Source organism: Dasypus novemcinctus, chromosome 15 (genome assembly GCF_030445035.2).
Source record: "Dasypus novemcinctus isolate mDasNov1 chromosome 15, mDasNov1.1.hap2, whole genome shotgun sequence".
NCBI lineage: Eukaryota > Metazoa > Chordata > Mammalia > Cingulata > Dasypodidae > Dasypus > Dasypus novemcinctus.
Window position 1 is genome coordinate 79,248,700 of NC_080687.1, and position 17,431 is coordinate 79,266,130.

At 36.4% G+C, this 17,431-nt stretch overlaps 1 protein-coding gene across 4 annotated transcripts in view; it reads right to left on the reverse strand.

Annotated features, from left to right (window-relative positions):
* Positions 1-17,431, reverse strand: part of TDRD3 (tudor domain containing 3) — a 223,892-nt gene that overhangs the window by 97,664 nt on the left and 108,797 nt on the right. For all 4 annotated transcript variants that reach the window (XM_012526884.4, XM_058276597.2, XM_004462806.5 and 1 more), the window contains exon 5: positions 15,197-15,338. In XM_012526884.4, coding sequence (XP_012382338.1) covers positions 15,197-15,338 — 142 coding nt within the window. The remainder of the gene's footprint in view (positions 1-15,196; positions 15,339-17,431) is intronic.

Sequence of the window (17,431 nt, forward strand, 5' to 3'; positions counted from 1 at the left end):
AGGGAACATATAAATGATCTTTTTCTTTTAGGCTTTCTTGGATCTGTTATTTATTTATTTTTTTTCCAAAGGTTCCTTTTTTCCCCTACTTTACTCACTAAAACCCAGTGTGTTACCTGCAGAAAGCAGGCTGCAGGGTGTTTGACTGATGAACACAAGTAGCCTGAGAAGCTCTTTAGGGGCCTAAGGGGGAAGGCTGTTTTCTTATTGTGTTTTGTTTTTTTTGTTTTCAGTTGCTGTTTCTGTCGGTTTCGCCTTTGTTTTTCCCCCTTTTCTTCTTTTACTGATTTTTTTAAACCTATATTATTTATTTTCTTTTCTTCATTTTTCTATCTTCTGATTTGTTGTTTTTCAGTCATTCCACCTCCTTTTTCTCAAATTTCTCTTTTTTCTTTGCTTTACTTTTCCTTTGTTTTTTTTCCTCTCTTACCAGTCCAGTCTTTTGATTCAGTCTATGTATTTTTCTGCTTTGTTTCTCATTTCATTTTTTTTATTCTACATTTTTATTCTTATTCCTCTGTACTACTTATGATTTTTACTTGCGTTAATTATTTTCCTAGTTCTTGTACACCTCCTCTATTACCCTTTAAATCATTATTACTATTATTCTTTTCTCTTCTTGTCTCTTTCTTTACCTCTGGTCTTAATTTCTTTTTCCAAGGGACTCAACAGCAAGGAAACAGAATAAGAGGAATGAAGTGTCAAAAGTGAAACCTTACCACACACACAAAAACAACAAAACAAAACCCTAGAGAAGAAAAGGAAGCTTAGCAATCAAATAAAACCATCAAGATAAACAGATGCCTACACACCAACAAAAAATTACAGGCCATAATAAAAAACAGCAAGACATGGCCCAGTCCAATGTACAAACTAAAAAACAGGAGGAGATGGAGAACATGGAACAACTAACCAGAGACGTCCAAACAAGTATCACGAATCAACTTAGTGAAGTGAAGGAAGAGAATGAGGATCTTAAGAAGACAATGGGAGAACATACCGAAGAAACTGTAAACATACCTAAGAAGATAACATAATGGTGATGAATGGCACAATGCAAGAAATCAAAATACAGTGGAAGCACATAACAGCAGATTTGAACAGGCAGAGGAAAGAATCAGTGACACAGAAGACAACACATCTGAAATCAGACAAGACATTAGAACAGATAGATAAAAAGATAGGAAAAAATCCAGCAGGGACTTAGAGACTTGAAAGACGACATGAAAAGCACAAAGATACGTATGATAGGAATCCCAGATGGAGAAGAGAAGGGAAAGGGGGCAGAAGGAGTGATGAAGGAAATAATGGCTGAAAATTTCCCAACTCTATTGAGGGGCATGGATGTACATGTCCAGGAAGCACAGTATAAATCCTAATAGGCCCCTAAGTCATATACCTGTCAAATTGTGCAATGTTCAAGACAAAGACAGTACTGAAAGTAGCAAGAGAAAAGAGATCCATCACATACAAGGGTAGTAGCTCAAGAAGATTAAGTGCTGATTTCTCCTTGGAAGCCATGGAGGCAGAAGGCAGTGGTATAACATAGTTAAAGCACTAAAAAAAAAACTTCCAGCCCAAAATTCTCTATCTAGCAAAGCTGGCATTCAAAAAAGGAGAGTTCAAAATATTCAGAGATAAACAGAAATTGAGAGATTGTTGAGAGAAATTTGTAGACTGTCAATAAGAAGCCTGCCCTTCAAGAAATACTAAGGGAGTTCTGCAGGTTGAAAGGAAAAAACAGGAGAGGTGGAGGAGAATGTAAGAATAACAAAAAAGATAAAAAGAGAAATAAAGACAAAATATGGCACACATAAACCTAAAGAAAACAGGGCTAATGCAAGTAATTTCGTGACAGTAGTAACACTGAATGTTAATGGCTTAAACTTTCCAATCAAGAGACAGAGACTGGCAGAATGGATAAGGAAATATGACCCATCTATATACTGTCTACAAGAAACTTACCTTAGACCCAGGGATGCAAGGAAGCTGAAGTGAATGGTGGGAAAAAATTTTACATGCAAACAATAACCAAAAAGGGCAGGAGTAGTCATACTAATATCAGAAAAAAATAGACTTTCAATAAAAAAGTATTTTAAGAGACAAAGAAGGACACTAAATATTAATCAAAGAGGAAATCTATCAAGAAGAGAGAACAATCATAAACATTTATGCACCTAACCAGGGTTCCTCAAAATATATGAGGCAAACATTGAAAAAACTTAAGTGGAGAAACAGATGCCTCTACAATTACAGTGGAGGACTTTAATACACCATTATTACAATTAGGCACAACAGCTCAACATAATCAATAAAGGAACAAAGACCTTAAAAACATAAGAGGATCTGGACCTAAAAGACATATACAGGACATTACATTCAAATACAGTGGGATATACAATCTTCTCAAGTATACATGGACCATTCTCAGGATAGACCACATACCAGGCCACAGAACAATTCTCATTGAATTAAAAAAGACTGAAATTATACAAAGTAATTCCTCTGACTACAACGGAATCAAACTGGAATTCTGTAATGGGCAGAGAAGCAGATTAGGCACAAAGATATGGAAGTTAAACAACATACTCTTAGACAGCAAGGAGGAAATAGCAAAAGAAATAAAATAGTACAGCTCCTGAGCACTCTGGAGACATCCAGACACTACAGCAGGGCAGACAGCTTAGGAGTTTGGCACCCTGCCAGTGTGCCTTACTTTGGAATGTATGCTCCCCAGTGTGACAGAGTTGGACTCAGTTGTGGTTTCCCTACACATGGCTCTTCTGCCCCTTATATTTGAACCTATAGTTAGTATTAGAGTTGATAGGTTTATGTCCAAGAGACTTAAATCTTTGGGCTTTCCAAGTGCCAGTCGGGCCCGGAATCTCAAGAGAGTTACAACATCTCTCTCCAGTACAATGGACTCACCCGGACAACTAAGAAGGAACAGATGATGGACAGTGACCATCCCAAGGAACAGAGAGAGTCTAGGAATGCAAAGCAAGATAGTCCCATCCATCTGCCCCATGGGATCTAAGACTCCTGTCAATTAAGAGGCAGAGTGGGCATTACCATCCCTGAATCCTCAGGAGTGGGGAATGAACAATGGACTAGAGTAGACCTACTATTTTTCTACTATAGACCTATTGTTATTCTAGCAATGGAAGAACTTTAATCATTGATGTAGAGGCAGTGATCACCAGAGGTTCTGAGAGGAGAGAGAAGGGAAAAAATGGTATAATGGGAGCTTTTGGGACATTGGAATCGTCCTGAATGACACTGCAATGACAGATACAAACCATTATATATCTTGTCATACCTTACAAAATTGTGTGGCACAGAATTTAAACTATAAGATAAACTATAATCCACACTTAGTGGCAATGCTCCAATGTGTTCATCAATTGCAACAAATGTACCACACTAATGAAGGATGTTGTTAACGTGGGAAAGTGTGGGAGGGATCAGGAGCAGGGCATATGGAAATCTATATTTTTTATGTAACATTTATGCAATCTAAGTATATATTTTTTTAAATTAATTTTTTTTAAAAAAAGCATAATGATACACCATTATACACCCATTAGAATGGCTAAAGTTAAAATATTGACAATACCAAGTGTTGATGAAAATGCACAGAAACTACAACTCTCAAACATTACTGGTGGGAACGTAAAATTGTACAAATATTTTGAAAAGAGTTGGGCAGTTTCTTACAAGTTAAATGTTCATTTAGCAGCTGACCTATACATTCAAATTTAGTTATTTATCCAAGAGAATTGAAAACATGTACCCACTAAAGATTTCATATGAATGTTCACAGCACCTTTATTCATAAAGGCCCAAAACTGAAAACAACCCAAATGTCCATCAATAGCTGACTGTATCTACAAACTCTGGTGTATTCACACAATGAAATAAATAAAAACAAATGGATTAATTGTATACTTAACAACACATATTAATCTCAAAAATAATATACCACACAAAAGAAACCAGACACAAAGATTAATACTGTATGATTCTATTTATATTAAAATCTAGAAAGATGACGGGGGTAACAGAAAGGGACACAAGGAAATTTTGAGGTGATAGAAATTTGATTCTAGTGGTTTCTACATTGAAAAATAAATTTGTGAAAACTTATCAAAGTGTACACTTAAGATTTTATATTACGGTGAGTATAATGAACACTGCTGATTTATAAATGTGAATTTGGCTGAAAGGCGTAGTTTAAGAACGGAAATGTCAACAGAAAGAAAGCTAGAGGATAATCATGGGATTGTATAACACAGCAAACTCAGTAGCAGTAGCAGGTAAGGTTTGAGGATAATAGTACAAATACAAGAATGTTCTTCTATGAACTAGAACAAATGTACATCACTATTACAAAGTATTAAGAATATGGTGACACTTAGGAAAAATACAACTAATATAACTTATGGACTATAGTTAACAGTTAATACTGTAATATTTTTGGGCCAACGACAATGAAAGTACTACATCAATGCTAAGGGTGAACAATAGGGAAGTATGAGGGGGTATATGATTTTTCTTTTTTGAGTAATAAAAACATTAAAAAATTGAGGTAATGACAACACAACTCTGTGATGAAACTGAGAGTCACTGAATGTATACTTTGGATGAAGTACAAGGCATAGAACTGTATAACATAGTGAACCCTGTGGTGGAAGATGGACTGCGGTTAACAGTATAAATATGAGAACATTCTCACATGAATTATAACAAACATACAATACAATACAAGGTGTTACTAGGGTTGTTTAGGGGAAAATACACCTAATGTAAACTATATAGGCTATAATTAATAGTGACATTTGGATATTCTTTTATCAGTTACAACAAAGGTTCCACAACAGTGCAAGGTGTTGGGGGTGGGGTGGTATATGGGAATCCTTTAAGTTAAGCAGGATTGTTTTGAAAACTCACAACTTCTTTAATTAAAAAAAGGGGGTGTGCATTTTATTTTAGTAAATTATACTTCCATAAAGTTGATTTTTTTAAAAAGTAACAGTACTTTTATTAAATTATTTTTTGTGTGCATTCTTACAAAACGCCCTTAAACATAATGAAAATACATACAGGCAGTAGCTGATTTTAAAAATGCTTATAAAATTTTTTCCATACAAATACCCACCAAAACTCAACTTGCCTGGCTTCAAAGACTTCCAATTACTCCTTTTTTTTCCATTACCATCAGAGGTCCCCATAGATGAGTAGAAGTCTCTACAATTCCAGGCAAATCTATTGTTATTAGAGACACTCAGCCCATTCCTCACCTGCCTCAACCTCACTGACTGCTTAGGAGCCCTGCCTCCTACTCCTTGACCTTCCCAAGTCCTAACACAAAAATTCATTGCCTTGGCAACTTACTCTACCTTTTTACTAGCTCCTTCACCTAAGCCTATCCACTCGTGTATTTTTTCCCTTTCCTAAAAAGTTTTATTCCGGAGTCTCCCTCTACCGATCATAGTCTTCTCTCCCCTTCTAATTTCAAATAAGAGTTTGCACTAAGTATATTCAGTTCTCTCTGAAATCTGCTTTCTATCCTTAGATAATGAAAATGTTCATTTAGATAATAAAGATGTTCTTTAGCTAAAGTCACCAATAACAACCCAGTTTCCAAAACTAAGAGCCACATATCAGTATCTATTTTCACTTCTACACAGCATCTGACATAAATTATTTTTGAAATTCATTTACCTAAATTCCCAGAACACTATAATCTTATGATTCTATTTCTACCTTTATTTCCTTTTTTTCTCAAGCTTTTTTTCTGTAACTGCATAAAACAAGGCAGACATTACCCAAGTAATTATAAATACGATGAGTGCTACAATGGAAAAGTACAGAACATATAATAGGAAACCCTAACCTAGCATAAAGGGTCAAGGAAAGCTTCCCTGACTATCAAAGAAAGCTTCCCTGACCAAGTGATGGTTTAGGGCAGGGGTTTTTAACAAGAGGTCTGTGAGCTTGAACTGAAATTCAAAAAAGACATTCTTGTAGGGACATGTTGGTGCAGGTATGATATATTTATTAAATAATAAACAGTATAGTATGAACTGAGTAAGGTGTACGTGGTTTTCACCTGACTGACAAAGGGTAAAAAAGGTTTAGAATCCCTGGTTTAGGGCAAATCTGAAAAATGAGTAGTGGTTAGCTGGTAGGGGTGGGTGGAGGGGAAAGTTAGAGAAAAACTTCCCTGCAAAAGGTAAAAACATGTAGAAAAGCCCTTAGGCAGAAACCAGGAATAGTTGCAAGTATGTCTGGAGTATGCAGAGGAAGAGAAAGCAGCCCCAGAGAAAACATATACTTTATTTACATAACTTGACAAAAACACAACTGTTAAAAGGAAAAAACAATCAAAATATAGGATATATATTTTTGAATGAAAGTGTTAGGTAGGTTTAAAAATTCATAAACATCAAAAATAATACAGCATAAAAACAGAACACACTTTGTATTTTATTAACAAATAGAGCATATAATATTCTACTGCATTCTTTAAAAGAAAATATTTCAAGTTCTTATTATCTTTCTCACTTAGAAAAGACAAAGGCCAGAGTTAATACCAAGTAAATGAAACAAGCTCAGAGAAGAAATGATGGCCACATGCTTAGTTAGTCCTAATAGCTGTTAATGTAGTAAAAGCAAGGCATCACACTCTATTACAATTAAGATCCACCAGTCCAAGCTTCCCTGTGTTGCCCAAAGACATCTTGAGAGAGTATATCACATGCCTCCCTGACATTCACATGCACTATCTGGCTATAATCTTTTTCTAAACTATCAGTCTAATAACCCTACTGAGCAAAATAAAAAGTTACTCACCAGCTGCTTTTCCAAGTGTTCACTAGCTACATTTTTAACAATCTCAAATTCTGCCCATAAGCAACCTTAAGATGACCACCAGTCTGACAGAAATCTGCTAATTTTGAAACTTAAGCCAACATTTTATATTCCGAAGTCTCTCCCATTCTGCCCCAGGGTATCTGGAAATTCAAATTTCAAGGAATATGTTTTTGTCACATTCCAGAAATCCTATATCAGTATTTTGGAAAAAATATCAATCATTTTTTATTTAGAGGTCTGTTTTCATTCTTATAAAAGGATTCTAAAAATTCAACACATTATATATGAATTATGCTCATTGAAGAAAGAAGGGCAGCCTAATTTTTTTCAACATTGTGCTTGAGAATTCTGAAAAAGCATATTCCTGAAAAAAAAAAAAAAACTTTTTCTTTGTACCTGATTAATATTAGATCAACTGTTCTTAAAAGAAAATATAAAGCTTATAACATATATATGATATAAAGATGTGTAAGGCCAGAAAGTTTTTCCAATCATAAAAAGATATGCTGAAATTTTTGTCTCCTCTATATTGTGAAATAACTATAATTCTAAAAATTGAAATTTAAAAATTTATGATAAATCAACAAGATGGCAGCAGAGTAAGGAGTTCCTAGAGTCAGCTCCTGCTACAGGGCAATTAGTAAATATCCAGAGCTATTTGGAGCTAGCTGAAGCAACTGTTTGGCTGCCCCAGGAGGCCAGAAGGGCATCCTGCAACATCCCTGAAGGAATGGAAGGAAGAGACTGCCCGTTTGCAGAGAAGACTCATAAGAAGAGCGCTCCAGGCCATGGAGGACTCCACTGGAGGCACAAGCTGCCTCAGGACCTGTTCCGTAGCTGGAATTGAAAGCTCTACTTCTCAAAAACAGGGGAGGAAGACAGAGGGTTGGGCACCAACTTCAGCTACTGATGAGTAAAATCAGCAGGCTAAAGTATAATCCTGAGAACAGCTAAAGTTTGAGACTGTCCAAGTCAGAAAGAGACCGGGAGCTGCCATCTTAACTCCACGCCTGGCACGAGGAGAAACAGGGCAGACTGAAAATCACAGTGCTGGTAGGGACCAGCTTCTTTCCATCCAGGCCACTCTGCAGCCCATCTCTAGCAGGGAGAAAGCTGGGGGGACCTGCGCCAGCCTCTCTGGGAAATTATGGCCAAGCCATGAAAGCTGGTGATTGTCCTACTCTGGTGGCACAAGCTGCCCCAAGAGCTATTCTGCAGCCAGAATTAGAAGCTCCATTTTGCAAAACCAAGGAAAGAGGAGACAGTTGGCTGCCAAATTTGGCTACTGAGTGGTAGACTCAGATGGCTAAGATATAACCCTGGGAACAGCTGGGGTGTGAATCTGCCCAAGTCAGAAAGAGGCTGTTGGCAGCCATTCTGATTCCACGCCAGTATGAAAGGAAGCCAGGCTGACTGAAAATCACAGTGATGGTAGGAACAGGTTTCTTTCACCCAGATCAGCTTGTAGCCCTCGCCTAGCTTCAGGCCCACCTCTGGCAGGGAGGAGGCTGGCAAGCCCTGCATCAGCCTATCCAAGTACCTGCAGGTACCTTTGACTGGCATGGACTGAAAATTGGAACTCTACCAGGGCAACTGTGGTCATCTTGGACCCGCACTGCATAGATTGCTGTCCACACCAGCAGCTCCATCCCCACCCCAGGCAGGGGAGGAAAGGGGCATGAACCTTCTTCATCAGTCTCTCTGGGCAACTACAGTCTAGGGCTGCATGACTTGGATTATTCCACACAGCTGTGAATCTGTGCCTAACCCTGGCAAAGGAGAAAGTTGGGAGAAGCTTCATTGGTCCCTGGCATAATGAGGGCAGCTTGAACCTCTAGGGCTTACAGCACCAATTACACGCTTGGCTCCTACTACACAACCAGCAAGAGAGAAAGGGCGGAAAGCCCTAAACTAAAGAGAAAAACTGCACCCAGAAAAAATACTCTAGTAAGCCAGATGCCAAGACACCAACAAAAAATTGCATTCCACACCTAGAAACAGGAAGCTATAGCCCAGGTAAAGGAAAAAGATAGGCTTCCAGATGACATAGAAGAGTTGAGACAACTAATCATAGATGCGCAAACAAATCTCCTTAATAATTCCAATGAGATGGCTAAAGAGATTAAGGATATTAAGACGACACTGGACAGGGAAGCAGATTTGGCCCAGTGGATAGGGTGTCCATCTACCACATGGGAGGTACACAGTTCAAACCCCAGGCCACCTTGACCCATGTGGAGCAGGACCACGTGCAGTGCTGATGCGCGCAAAGGGTGCTGTGACACACAGGGATGTCCCCACGTAGGGGAGCCCCACATGCATGGAGTGCACCCCGTAAGGAGAGCCGCCCAGCGTGAAAGAAAGTCCAGTCTGCCCAAGACAGGCACCACACACACGGAGAGCTGACGCAGCAGGATGACCCAACAAAAAGAGACACAGATTCCCATGCCACTGACAACAACAGAAGTGGACAAAGAAGAACACGCAGCAAAGGGACACAGAGAATGGACAACTGGGGTGGGGGAAGGAAGGGGAGAGAAACAAATAAAAAAATAAATGTATATTAAAAAAAAAGATGACACTGGATGAACACAAAGAAGAATCTGAAAGCACACATAGAAAAATAGCAGATCTTATGGGAATGAAAGGTGCAATAAATGAAATTAGAAAAACATTGGTATCATTTAATAGAGTTGAGGCAGAAGAAAGGATTGGTGAGCTTGAAGATAAGGCTTCTGAAAGTGAACATACAAAAGAACAGATGAAGAAAAGAATGGAAAAAATTGAACAAGGTCTAGGAACTAAATGATAGCAAAAGGCATGCAAACATACGTGTCATGGGTGTCCCAGAAGGAGAAGAGAAGGGGAAAGCGGCAGAAGGAATACTTGAATAATGGTAGAGAATTTCCTAACCCTACTGAAGGGCATGGATATCCAAGTCCAAGAAGCACAACGTACTCCCATCCGAAAAAATCCAAACAGACCTACTCAGAGACACACTCATCAAAATGTTATAGACAGAGAGAATTCTGAGTGCAGCAATAGAAAAGCAATGCATAACATATAAGGGATACCCGAAAAGATTAAGTGCTGATTTCTCACCAGAAACCATGGAGGCAAGAAGACAGTGGTCAGATATATTTAAGATACTACATGAGAAAAACTTCCAGCCAAGAATCTTATATCCAGCAAGACTGTCTTTCAAAAATGAGGACAAGGTTAGAATATTCACAGATAAACAAAAACTGAGAGAATCTCTAAGCAAGAGACCAGATTTCCAGGAAATACTAAAGAGTATGCTAGAGCCTGAAAAGAAAAGACAGGAGAGAGGGGCCTGGAAGAGAGTCTAGAAATGAAGATTATATCAATAAAAATAACAAAGTATCAAAAGAGTGGTGAAAATAAAATATGACAGGTAAAACTCAAACAGTCAGGAATAAACTTATCCAATGATGTAAAGGACTTGTATTCAGAAAACTGCAACTCAAAGTTAAAAGAAATTTAAAAAGGCCTAAATAACTGGAAGAACATTCTATGTTCATAGAGTGAAAGGCTAAATGTCACTAAGATGTCAATTCTATTCAAACTGATATACAGATTCAATGCAATCCTGTTAAAAATTCCACCAGCATTAAAAAAAAAATTGAAAACATGATCATCAAATTTATTTGGAAAGGTAAAGGGGTCCTGAATAGCCAGGAAACATCATAAAAAGGAAAAGCGAACCCTCATCTCCAGACTTTAAACCATATTACCTAGCTACAGTGGTAAAAACAGCATGGTACTAGCATAAAGACTGACACATAGGCCAATGGAACCAAACTGATGGTTCAGAAACAGACCCTCACATGTATGGTCAAGTGATTTTTGAATAGCCTGTTAAACCCACACAGCTCAGGCCAAACAGTCCATTAAGGAAAATGGTGCTGAAAGAATTGGATATCCATAGCCAAAAGAAGGAAAGAGGACCCCTATCTCACACCTTATCCAAAAATTAACTCAAAATGGATCAAAAAACTAAAAATAAAAGCAAGAACCATAAAACTTCTAGAACAAATTGTAGGAAAATATCTTCAAGACCTGGTGGTAGGTGGTGTATTTTTAAAGGAGATAAGAGAAGGACTGAGATGGACTACTAATGTTTCATGTATGTAAAAATTTTAATTAGCTTTATTGTGAAAGTGTGGAAATGTATAGAGTGGATGGTAACACACAGTAACAGCTACTTTATAAATGGGGATGTGGCTGAAAATGGTAGTCTACATATGTAAATGCCAACTGACAGAATGCTAGAGAATAATCTAGGAACTGAATAGAACAGTAACCCGGAAATGGATGAGAATTGTTGTTGATGGTACAGATGCAAGAAGGTCCTTTGTTAGCTAGAACAAATGTATATCACTACTGCAGGGTGTTGGGAATGTGGAGAAGCATGGTAAAAATACAGCTGGAGTGACCTATGGACTGTGGTTAGTAGTAATAATATTCTTGCATCTATGCAAAAGATGTACTGTGTTAATAATGAGGCAGCATGGAAAATGTGAGCCCAATGTACACTATGGACATGGTAACAATCAGATATTATCTTATCTGCAGCAAATATTCCACAACAGTGTGGTGTGTTGATGGAGGAGTGTTGTTTTGGAATTCTGCTCATGAACATGATTGTTTTATAAGTTTACAACTGTCATAAAAAATATATTTAAAAAAAATAACAGGGTAGGTTGGGGGAAAAACACACCAATGTAAGATAAGGACTATGATTAGCAGTAACATTTTGACAGTATTCTTTCATAATTCGTAACAAACGTCTCATGACAATGCAAGGTGTTAGTGGAAGGTTGATGTATGGGACCCCCATATGATGTTATGCATGTTTGCTTTGTAAATTCATAACTTTTACTATACTCTTAATTGTTTATGTATGTTCATATAAATGATATAAAGATAATAATAGGGTTGGTTGGGGGAAAATACTTTGGTTAGTAGTAATATTTTGACAATGCTCTTTAATCATTAGTTCAAAAGGTTTAACAACAATGTAAGTTACTGGTGGTAAGGTGAGTTATGAGTCCTGTATGATGTTATATATATGTCTGTTTTATAAGTTCACAACTATTTTTATACACTTATTGTTTATGTATGTTTATGTATGACTGATATACTTAAATAAATTAATTCTTAAAAATTTATGATAAAGTTATTGCTTCATTATAACAAAATTCTCATGTTCTCCATTTTCCTCAGGTAAGCAAAAAAAAAACATGGTAACAGTGCTGGTAAATATTTATGTCTCAAGTCTTCTATATAGTGAATATAATTATTTCATGTCCCTGTATAAGTAATGACAGTATCCGAAAGTTCCAATTTTGGTTGGAATTACAGCATAATCTTATTCGAACAAGAATGAATGCTCTCTTCTTAGATGGGCAGCTGGGGAGGAGAGAAGGAGCTTTTTTCCAAGCTACCTTAATCACTGCCATACTGAACCACTCTTAACAGATACTCATATATCATATGCTTCAGATATGATTGTACAAAAAAAACTGGCAATCATCTGATCTCCAAAAATAAAAATAATTTTAAAATATTGACAGATACAAAGGTATTTATGATCACACCTAAAAAAAATACCTGAGAGTACTTATGGTTAGAAAAATCATCAATTTTGGAATCCAACATAACTAGATTTGAAAACAAGCTATTGTTTCTTCATCTATAAAATAAGGATGATATTATCCATCTTGTATAAAAAAAATAATGAAGCGGCGGACTTGGCCCAGTGGTTGGGGCGTCCGTCTACCCTTTGGGAGGTCCGCGGTTCGAACCCCGGGCCTCCTTGACCCGTGTGGGGCTGGGCCATGCGCAGTGCTGGTGCGCGCAGGGAGTGCCCTGCCACACAGGGGTGTCCGCTGCGTGGGGAGCCCCACGCACAAGGAGCGCGCCCCATAGGGAGGGCCACCCAGTGCGAAAGAAAGTGCAGCCTGCCCAAGAATGGTGCCGCACATGCGGGGAGCTGACACAGCAAGATGACGCAGCAGGGGGAAACACGGATTCTCGTGCCCCTGGAGGCAGCAGGTGGACACGGGGAGTGGACAGCTGGGGGGAGAGGGGGGACAAATAAATAAACAAATGAATCTTAAAAAAAAAATAAAAGAAATAATGTATGCAAAGTACACAATAAAATGCCAGGTATATAACAGATACTTAATAAAAGTAGCTGTTTGTTATTATTACTGTTAATCATTTCTCTTTATTTCAGCAATAGAAATCCAAAGAAGAAGAGAGAAATAAGCAAAAGACAGGATGTAAACAAAAACAATGCAAGGAACCCAGGAAAAAAAAAAATAGATCTAGTTAAAGAATTTATGAGATAATGTTTAAGGAATGTAATAGGAAAAAAAGAAATATCACATTTTCTTCAGGAAAAAAATTGCATTAATATTATTAATGAGAATTACCTAATATAAATAAAAATATACAGTAGTTGAAAAATATGAAAATGAAAACTAGTCTTAATTATACAGAGAAAGAATAAAGCAAAACGAATCTGTCATTTGGGGGCATGAAAATGTTATAAAATTACATTACTTTGCAAGTATATCTGGTATGGAACTTCCTAGAATCTATCTTTGTCAAACATTCAAAACACTTAAGCTAATTTTTTTTCTTTTCTTCACCTTTTTCTATCCAGTTTGCAACAGCTACAACACCTGCATGTCATTTACTGCCCAATGTTGTCTCCCCTTATTTATTTTATAAGACCATTTAAGGTTTTTTTTTCATCTTTCTCTATCCATTTTGCTACAACTACAACACCTGCACATAGTTTTAAAACTGCCCGATGCTCCCTTCCCCTATTTATTTTATGAGACTGTTTAGAGAAAAGCTCCCTTACTTCCAAAATTAAATCTCTGGCTTATAAATTCTATCTGTACATTTGTGTAGGGATCACCCACCTGCCAGATGCCTAAGTAAATGAGCACTCCATGGTTCTCACATTGCTATGGTTACCAAACCAAAAACATAAAACCAAAGAGAACTATAATCATACTAATATTTTTAAAAATTATTTTAAAAGTAGATTTTTATCAACTCCTAACAAAAAACACTAACATGGCTTTCAGGTAACAAAACAGATACATAATACAACATTCCAAGGACAATTATCAAAGTACAACTAACCTGTGTGAGCATGTATTTATGTGTTTGTGTCTATGTATGTGTGTACTGAAGGTGAGGAGGGAGCTCAGAATGATTAAATGACTTTACAGTTGGCACTTCTGGCTGGGTTGTGGGAAATTATGTAAGTTAATTGTTTTGACTTTAGAATATTTTACCACAAGCTTAAAAATCTCTAATAAAAGTACAATATACCAACTTATGAAAGGATCACATGAAATAGGTGGAATTTCTCCAGGAAATTCAAGTTCATAAACTTGGTTATTTGCATAAAACAATTAAGCCACTTGCCTTTGTGCCATTTTCTATTAAACAATGTAATTATGGGACATTCCATTCCATTCCATATTACAGCAGCTAAATATATAACACATATTATAAGAATGAGTAACAAAGAATAAAATTGTGCCTAATTCTCCTTAACCATTTATCCCCCAAACATGGACACTTTCAAACTAAGAAAACACGATAGAGTGAAACATCATAAAATTCCAAAAGCTTGAAATACTGCTAGACCCGTTAGTTCACTTTGCACAACAGGCAAGTTTGAGGGTGGCATAATGTCTTGTAAGAAGAGAAAAGCCAAGGGAAGGAGCCAGAAGCTGGAAGTCAAGAGAACATGGAGGAGAAAGGAGAAAGCATCACCATGCACATTACTATGTGATGGAAAGCCAAAGAACCCCAAAGATTACCAGCTAGCCAAAAGATACTGAAGCAAGCCTTCTAGCCTCTGAAACCATGAGCCAATAAGTTCCTTTTCTTATACCCACTCTTTGTATGGAATTTAGCTTAGTAGCTATACATTATAATCATATAAATGCATACAGATTATTTGTAGACTTACACACACATCACAGTTTATAATTGTTATCTTGACAATTTCGAAAACTTGTCAGCAAAATTTTTAAAAATATGTAATATAATGTAATAAATACTGAAAATGGCATGTTTTAGAGCAACAGTATGCTTAGACAAAGGTAGATAGTTTCTCCAAATATCACTGTGTTCCACTCTATTCAACTATGACACAAAAGACTAATTTTCCTATTCATTATGAGAAGATTCCATTAAAAAAATAAAGAATGCAATAAAAACAGTGATTCGAAAGTTCAAACAATTTTTCTTAGTTTATACTTACTCTCTGCAATTCCCATTTCTCAATAAGGTGCTCCACTTCACCACCAAGAACTGTTGTGTTGGAGTCATTCAAGAGCAGGAATCCATTTTTAATGTCAACTATGCCTGAGAGCTTAATTTTAGTTCCAGGTGGTGTATTCAGGCTAAAGCAATCAAGAAAGAGTTAAAACAAGTTGAAGCTCCTCCAAAAAACTAGAATTCACTTTCATATTTTAAATAAATCAAGTTCTTCAAACTGCACTAAAAAGAAAACAATATTTAGAAGACTGGCTATACTGTGAATAGATCACCATAACAGAGTCAGACGACCCAGGTACAAGGCTGTCATTTTCTAGCTAAATGGTAACTGAGTTTCTGTTTTTGCATGTTAAAAAATGTAATAATAACCACATCTCAGAGTTGTGGTAAAAAAGAAAGCTTACAGGACATAAAAGTACCTTCTAAACTATTATATGCTATAAAATGTAAGACTGCATTTTTCCTCTGAGCTTTGATTATGTACTGCAAAGATACGCTATGATACATAAATTCCAATATAGAGAAAGGAGTCTGATTAGTTAACAATCTTTCAAATTTATTATAAGTATGAACTACAGTAACCCACCCCAAATATTATTCTTTCGTAAGCATCTAATTAAAGATCACCTGAGTTATTTACTCTAAGGCGCACTAATTTCAAAAGGACTTTTCTCAAACAGGCTAATTTTAACAGATTTGGGGCAAACATTATACCTATGACTCCCCCTAATTTTGGTAAAGGAAACAGTGGAAGAAATCCACTTTATCATAGTTTTATTCTATAGTAAAAGCACATAATACTGTCCCCAACCCACCCTCCTTCTACATACAACAATGTCTAACAAGAGTTGTCTACCCTAAAACACATAGAATAAGTTAGAAAATCATGCTGAAATGGCTTTTCATTGTTCATATTTTAAAAGCTCATGAAATTTACCATGTGCTGATAAATGCAAAAGTAAATCAGTGAGAGCACTGTAATCAGTAATCAGTGAGAGCATATTTATTTTGAATAAATATGGTTAATAAAGTATATAATAATAAAAAGAACTAGATTATGTCTGTTTTTAAAGCTTCAAAGGCCATACACAGAGTAAGACAGATGAACTAGTAAAAATTATTCTGAGTACCCAAAACTTAATTATCCTTAGTAATCACATATAATTTACAGATCAAATAGTTAAACAGCTTTGCCTAATCCAATCCCTAAATAAAAAACTCTAGGGTGGGAAGTGTAGTAAGCTAGGGAAATGTCTATCTGTCTTCAATATCAGCAATCACTGAACACAGTTATACTTAATAATGTTTTCTCAATTCCAAGTAATCAGCGGATCCAGACTGTTACACCTTTGCAGTCACTGTTTAAGGATAAGTCAAAAAGATAACCACAGTAGAACCCAGGCTGCTGTACTCCTTGCCTCTAAAGAAATTACTAATAAATTGTGTCATTTATATAAGACTTATATTTGTTCTTCAAAATCACTTTTAGCCAATACTTTCTTATGAATTGGTAAAACTATAAAGTAAAATAAAAATGTAGGACCACATTAAATTAGCAATAGGAAAAACTACATAAGACCTTAAAAAGTAGGATGATTTACAAAGACCTTTAGATTGTGATAATGTAACTTTAAAACTAAAAGCTATTCTGAAGGCAGATGATGAACAATTTTTGTATAAAATGACTGTATCTTCCCAAAACTCTCTTCAATAATTTAAAAGGAAAGATGTCAAATTAATTAGAGGATGGACTACCATTCCATTAGGACAACTGATACAGCACCATTAGATTAAATTATAATTTCATTCCCATAGTAGAAATTCAGAAAGCATATTTTGTGCAATTGCTATTTTTACTGGCACTCCATGGTACCTTTACAGTCCCTTCATAGCAAAAACAAAGAAAAAACAGTGAAAGGACACAAGGAAAGGCAGAAATGTGGAAAGAGCACTCCAGAGAAATACAATGCCCAACTGAGGAAAAATACACCATACCAATTTCTGGTTATCTTCTCTAGTGAGTTCCTTCCCTAGAGAATGAACTGTGTGGTTGAAGTGTATGGTGGTGGATTGAATTGAATTGTGTACCCCAGTTTGGACATATTCTTGGTTGTGGTTCACATTCTGGTAGGTGAGAACCATTGTAAATAAAATCTCTCCAAGATATTACTACAGTTAAGGTGTTTTAAATCTGGATTACTTAAATCCTTCATAAGCA